Source organism: Aspergillus caelatus (genome assembly GCF_009193585.1).
Source record: "Aspergillus caelatus strain CBS 763.97 unplaced genomic scaffold BDV27scaffold_68, whole genome shotgun sequence".
Taxonomy (NCBI): domain Eukaryota; kingdom Fungi; phylum Ascomycota; class Eurotiomycetes; order Eurotiales; family Aspergillaceae; genus Aspergillus; species Aspergillus caelatus.
The window spans coordinates 149,416-155,995 of record NW_022475331.1 but is presented as its reverse complement, the minus strand read 5'-3'; the positions used below and the strand labels follow the sequence as shown (position 1 = coordinate 155,995).

Sequence of the window (6,580 nt, the reverse complement as noted above, 5' to 3'; positions counted from 1 at the left end):
TTTTCTTTTTTTTTTTTCTACTACTTTCCAGCTATATCTCTTGTATTGGGGTTGCGGCTCTATTCGTTACCCTTATCATGATAATGCATGTGTGGAGCTCAGGATAATATGCTCTGTCTAGTCCGGCGGTCCTTTTCTAATGTACTATTTAGTATGTGTATAATAGCTGTTTGGTGACGAATATAAAAAGAGTATGGCTATAACGGAATCCATCTTTTCAATTGTAAGTCCCCTGTCAGAAAGCGGAGGGTGTATGTTTTACTCTTGAAACTAGAGGCATTCTACAAGTGAATCAGGTATACTGTCCGCCTTAAGTGAGCAGAACCGTATTTACTCCATTCATATACGACACATGTAGTTCGTGGAAGACATTTCTGAAGGGATCCAGGACTTAAATACGATAGTGCCCAGATATATATGCCAAGGGATTATTTATTGTGAAAATCTCAATATACCAAGGAACTCATCCGCAGCGACAGTGCAATAGGCAAGTCTAGTCCGTACCGTATAGTCTATTGATAGAAGGAAGACAACCAAAGGTATTAGGTACTTCAAAACAGCTTAGCGTCACTAGTCCCAAAATCTTCTTGTACTGAACACCAAATGTACAATCTGTGACCTGTGCCTGCATTCAGTACGCCATACAACCCTAAAAGATAGCCCAATTATAGATAAATTTGCCAATATATAGGATGACCTAGCCATCAGTGGGGTCTAGTCAATACTATCCCTAGGTCCCTCAGCTCGTCGTCTGGGGAATCTGCTGAACAAGCTTCGTCGACTACCTTGACTAGTAACAGATGCATGTAGGTCATCTTCATCGATCATCATGCCGCTTGTGTCAAATACATCGCCGCCGCCACTCCAACGCTGGAGGAACCGGCGTTGGGCCTCTGTCTCTTGAACGCGAGCAGGTGCTGGAGGTAGACCATGAATGCTAGCTGTACTGGCTCGGAGATTTTCAGTAAAAAGATCATGCGAGAAACTGGCCTCATCCTCGTCATCAAGTTCGGCATCTGTATCGGTATGTTGCCATTCATCTTCTTGGTCGGACTGGTTCTCTGCAGCCTCAGGGATATCATCGTCCAAATCGCGGCCCATGTCTTCCTCACTCATGTCATCTATCTCATCCATGTCTCCAGCACTGGGAATGTCATCATCTAAGTCTGGCTGGTTATCAAAATCGTCCTCGATTTGATGGTCGTCATCGTCATCATCAGGGAACGCTTCAGGAATATCATCGTCCAGATCTCGTTCCATGTATCCCTCCTCGTCAACAACATCATCCTCTTCCAGACCCTCCTCTCCTTCCTCCACGAGACCCTCTGCATCTGCGTCAGGAATATCATCGTCCAAGTCCCTCTCCATCCCCGTGTCATCCTGTCCATCATGCTGTGGGTCGAGCCCATTTATCCCTGCAGCTCCCGCTTCGGCCTCGGCTACCGTAGTGACCGCTGCCATCTCTGCAGCTGCCGCAGCTAGTGCTTCCTCCCTCTCCGCCTCTTCCTCTTTCATACCCAGCATGGTCTTGGTGCATCCCGCAGGTTTGATCCACGAGTAACCGAAAGAGGCGATGTTGTTCTTGCGAGCACGGAGCGCACGTTCTTCGACGACTAATGACGATAAGGCATTACCGGTGGTGGCGGACGTGACAAACGGACGTACATTCATGGTATTGTTACCATTGCGGCGGAGGCTTCCTTGCGTCTCTCCATTTGTTTGGTGTTGGGATGAGGCACGATAAGGTTGGGGGAATCCGAACCAGAGTTCATGGGACTTAATATGTATAAAGATATGTCAGTTGTACATCTCTCTATCTCTAGATGTGGACAGGGATTATCAAGGAGGTCACATACATCGCGGGGTGTGATGAGCGGTAGGGAGAGCATCATGGATAGTCGAACCTTGATCAGACTCATACAATATATCACCTGAATTTTCGAGGTTCTTTATTATTATCCAAGTTTAATATTATTCTTTCGGCTAGATTATAACTGCGCTTAGATCTATCGTATACAGCGCAACAGAATACGCGGCGGCTTTTGTACACGCGCTGATTGCTGTTCTCAAGAACTAGCTCTCTCTGTGATGTTCAAGATCAATTGACCTAAACCGCAAGCCATGCGAATTTGTTTTCTACCCAAGAAGAAGAAAGGGACAAGATGAAAAGGTGTCAAAGAGTGTTTATGGCAATTGACAATGAACTTGCGGGTGGGAAGACCGTTCGGTAGTCACTGGGGAAATGATCGAAGAAAACAATTAGACCAGCGTTTAAGCTCCGCGGCTACGTGGGGAAAGTCCACCTTAAATCCGCCTTGGGTTCTCAACGTATGTGAAATAACCCTGTTCTTTCGCTCTTTGTTTCCCTTCTTTTTTTTCTGATTTTCTTTCTTTTATTATCTTATATGTATATACTCAACTCACTAGGACGTCTCTTACATCCTATATGGTATTATAGTTTTTCAATTCTTCTCCGCTTGGTACACCACCTCAATATGAATGTGGTAGTCATGGATGGCCATCTGTAAAGTATCACTGGTAGTCTGAAGGCAATGACTAAATCTGGTCTATGCAGTGTTATTCGATTGCGTACCATGGAGAGGTTGGTGACTAGAGTATGCCACTGTAAATCTATATAATACCTATAATATGCACGACGTAAATGACTTGAAGATCTAGTTCTAGAAAACAGAGATACTCCTTAGTTTTGACCATGGGAGTTGGTATGCGAATATTTCACTGTTAGAAAAACAAAGAAATCTTCAACGGTGTCTTCGATGCGTGCCAACGAAAATTTTGAGTACGCTCACTACTTCCTGGGTACAGTGAACGAAGTACGCTGAGGCTAAGGTTCAATAAGATACCCAAAAGTCTGCTCTATGGATATTGAGTTAGCCTATTAATAACTGGCAAAAAGATGTAGGAAACAAGCAGGAAGTAGCGAGCCTAAAAGCTAGTAAAGGACCTAGTATTATCATTTGCTCGCTTTGCCAACTATTAGACATTCCGTCAAGGCTTCTCTGGAAAGATACAGCCATACCTTGTAAGCGACGATATAGGATCAGACCATAAAAACGTCATCAGACATGCAGAAGTCTGGGAGAAAACTAGGATACAGGAAGAGACAGATGCCGAAGGGGATCAGAAAATGCACTCGGCTTCGACTGAAACTGGAGTATTTTACTCCGTACTACACATCACCTATAGGTACCCGTACTTGCAACACTCTTAATATCCCAAATCAGTTGCAGCGTCGCTTCAACGAGAAAGTCCGTTGCAATAGCGGCACGAAGTACTCCGTCCTGCGCTAAGTACCTTGTCACTCACACCAAAGGAAAGACAAAACTGCTACACTCTAACTCATGTGAACGTGAGCAACTGCGAGAGGCACGAAAACGGACTCAGACTCGCTATTCGGCCGTTCCAAGCAGCATTCCGGATTACCCCGATGCCTTGCAGCTTTCCGCTCCATCGACTGGCTTACACCCGGTGAACCTAAAGCGGTCAAGACTGATCAGGAAGTGTCGGGAGAGAACGGGGGACCGGAAACATTGGCATCTCCGCTGATCATGTGATGCCCGTAGCTTTTGAGAGGAGCCCAAAGAGAGTGAAGATATGATCAGGCGGATACACAATGTGACACAGCCAATATACACCCAAAAGTGGCCCTGCATTATTAGCGATTCTTCTGTACGGAGTAAGCCTGAGCCACCTTCAATCCTTTCCCATTACTCTGTACTCCTAATCGTAAAGGATTTACTTTCAGTGTTAGATCCACTGGTTCGGTCATGGCGCAGAAAAGATGACCAGTCACTATCCCCTTTCAGAGATGCATCTGGTTAGCCAATAACAAGACTGACGTAGAGCGCGAATACACCAGCAGATAGCTAAACCTTAGCTGCGTCTCTTAGAGATGTAATCAACCTCAGGTCGGGGCTCCCTTCACCCATAGGAATGGGCAAGTGCCGTGTCCGGGAGTTAATTTCCAAGAGAAAGTGACAAAGGCATTGGAGGAAATTAATATCTGCATTTAGCTTTTATCAAAACTACACAGTAACTCGGGATTAAGGGAAGGTCTACGGGCATATATCCGAAGAGGGAGAAGGACTTTCAGACCCATGCGGTCATATTCCCGGTGGTGCTGGTTGAGTTGCCCGTGCTCATTGGCCAGGGTCAATCAATGAATGTCATGGGGGTGGATTTTCCCCGGGAAATCCTGAAATTATGGGGGAATTAAAGGGCCCGGTCGCAGAAGAAGGCGTTGATCTGAAACAAAGAATTGTAGTTATGGTATCGAGTCCGGAGTAAGCATCGGAAGATGAGCAGTTCGTCTGATAAGGGTGTTGATGACCTGAGAAAATGACCTGGTAGAAACTCCCACCGGCCAATCCAGATGTATCTGTGAATGCCCGATGGGCCCCCCGGACCCCCGAAATCGGCTAGGGAAAGTGTATGACTGAACGGCCGTCAGGTGAGGATTGGGGGAAGGACCGGGAGAAGGGCCAATTTGTTGGAGGAGGAGGACGGCGGGGGAAGAACGCACTGTATCGTAGAGGAAAAGCTCTCAGCTTGGCCGTTGTCGGAAGGCTGTTGCTGAGAGGCTAAACCTGCACAGGCATCAGGGCGGACAGCATGTGGTATTGCTCCGTGCCAGTAATTTTACCCACCCGATGGTCGCCAATAATACATATTGAGTATACGCTTGTAATAATGAACGTCGGGGTTATGGTATGTACTAATGGTGATCGTCCAACAGCCTGCAACTGAGGCAGCGTGGGATATGCAACTTTTAGTGACGGTCAGGGAAAAGTACACAATACCTTCGGTATTGCGGCAGAGACTGGGGACGTCCATCCATTGCTCAGTGCACCTGTTGGTTGCATGGTCTGATAGCTTCAGTCACAGGCCGCGTATACACTCTAGTTCTTGATGTTTGTGAGAGAGTAGGGGCGACTATGTCAGATTTGATCTCATCATAATAGGAAATACTGTGTTTAAGGCGTAAATCACCTTATGGTGTCATGATCATCGGAATAGGCAACGAACTATAGGGCGGTTCATCTGATGGAATACATACTTCTTTTGTACTACAACATCCACTTTTAAGCTTGCTTTCTTTTTTATTTTTATTTTTTTTTCTTCTTCTGTTCACTTTATGGCCTTTGCGCTTTCATCTCCTCTCTGACTCAAGGCAATTCTCAGTACCTGCCAAGTACTCTTGCCCAAGGTAAAGCTTGCTGCATTTTCGGCCCAATCAGGAATAGCTATGTATCTTTAGGGAGAAAAGTACATCTACGCATTCTAACAACAACTGTTTTGGGGAGAGTCCAGACAGGATAAGCACCCCAAGTCTGCACCCTAGCACTGCCCCACTTGACAACATCCATCCAGTCGGGTCTTCCCATACTAAGGGGCGAACGGACCGGAATAAGAGAAATCATGTGGAAGTACGAGGTGGATAGTACAGGACACCGATTCCATTCTTCCAGTATTCTAAATTTTTCCCGACTTCTGACCGAGTAAGCCAGCGGATAGGGTTAGTGACAATGGCATCAACTTCGCAAGAATTGAAGGAGAAGGGGAAAAGGGAAAAGAATTATCAAAACACATACATTACTTACTCATCCGTGCCCCTCCCTAGAGAGAGAGGAGGGGGAAAGAAATGAGAAGAACAGGAAATATCTGGAAGAGGTGTGGGGTGATCTATTGAATATACGCGGTTGTAGTACCGAATCGTTATTGTTTGAGCTAAGAAGTCAAGTATTTGATTTCACTAAATTATTCTCCCACGATGTGCAACTGCTTGTATTCTTCCTTTGGATCCAAGAGCTATCTTGGGCAATCCGTGAGAGTATGGGTTAGCTTACTATTATTAAATCACGGCGCCCGGAATCAGGATGATATCCTACGAATTTAGATGTTGATCCCATGTTGAACTTGGTTTCGAGATCCTCCATAACCCTATATCCAAACCAACAGTTCAAAGTCATGCGTGATGTTTGTTTCCGGTGTGATTTTGCAGAATAGATATATAGATTGAGGGAAATGCGGGGTTGGACGTGGATTAACGAGTTGGAGTGGCAGTACTATAATACTATTCTAAAAAAAAAAAAAAAAAAAAAAGGATGGATTTCAATAAGAGGTATAAAATACTCCGTAGCCTAAAAAAAAAAAAAAAAAAAAAGGAAGGCAGCGTGGATTCAATTAAGAATCTTCCTGCCTCTAGTTAATAGGGTACAGTACCAATGCCTACGACCTATAAAGGAAGCTCTCGGAATCTGAAAAGCGTTTGTAGCAGCAGGACCGAATATGGGAAAATTACTAGGTGATACCGATCAGCGTAAACGAGTGGGCAGTGTAAATCGTTTCCCACTAGCGCCAACGCAGCCATTCCTTTAATTTTTAGATTAGTTTAGAGCTCCACCAGGTTGGATCTTGACGTAGTGGAAACCTAATCTTCTTGGTTGAAAGATTGAAATACCAGGATTCTGATTGGCCCCAACTGTCTTATCTCTTCCTTAGCGTCCTCGGTTTCTGGATTGCATTGCATAGTACTCCGTAACTCAACCACCTTACCTTC

The 6,580-nt window shown here is 45.2% G+C and overlaps 2 protein-coding genes across 2 annotated transcripts; both read right to left on the bottom strand.

Annotated features, from left to right (window-relative positions):
- Nucleotides 1–469: 469 nt before the first annotated feature.
- BDV27DRAFT_126852 (uncharacterized protein) lies at nucleotides 470–2,252 on the bottom strand. The gene is made up of 2 exons (XM_032066635.1): nucleotides 1,857–2,252; nucleotides 470–1,776 (listed from the first exon to the last, which is right to left on the bottom strand). The coding sequence occupies exons 1-2, from the start codon at nucleotides 1,917–1,919 to the stop codon at nucleotides 715–717; spliced, it is 1,125 nt and encodes a 374-aa protein (XP_031928581.1). The 5' UTR covers nucleotides 1,920–2,252; the 3' UTR covers nucleotides 470–714.
- A 604-nt stretch (nucleotides 2,253–2,856) lies between these two features.
- On the bottom strand, nucleotides 2,857–3,968 carry BDV27DRAFT_126848 (uncharacterized protein). Its single transcript, XM_032066634.1, has 2 exons — nucleotides 3,041–3,968; nucleotides 2,857–2,985 (listed from the first exon to the last, which is right to left on the bottom strand). Exon 1 carries the CDS (start codon nucleotides 3,672–3,674, stop codon nucleotides 3,441–3,443), a length of 234 nt encoding a protein of 77 aa, XP_031928580.1. The 5' UTR covers nucleotides 3,675–3,968; the 3' UTR covers nucleotides 2,857–2,985; nucleotides 3,041–3,440.
- Nucleotides 3,969–6,580: the final 2,612 nt, after the last annotated feature.

Coding starts and splice junctions, on each gene's coding strand:
- BDV27DRAFT_126852 (XM_032066635.1), bottom strand. CDS start 1,919: ATGAGTCTGATCAAGGTTCGACTATCCATGATGCTCTCCCTACCGCTC. Junction 1,777..1,856: donor CGCTCATCACACCCCGCGAT/GTATGTGACCTC, acceptor ATACATATTAAG/TCCCATGAACTCTGGTTCGG.
- BDV27DRAFT_126848 (XM_032066634.1), bottom strand. CDS start 3,674: ATGCAGGGCCACTTTTGGGTGTATATTGGCTGTGTCACATTGTGTATC.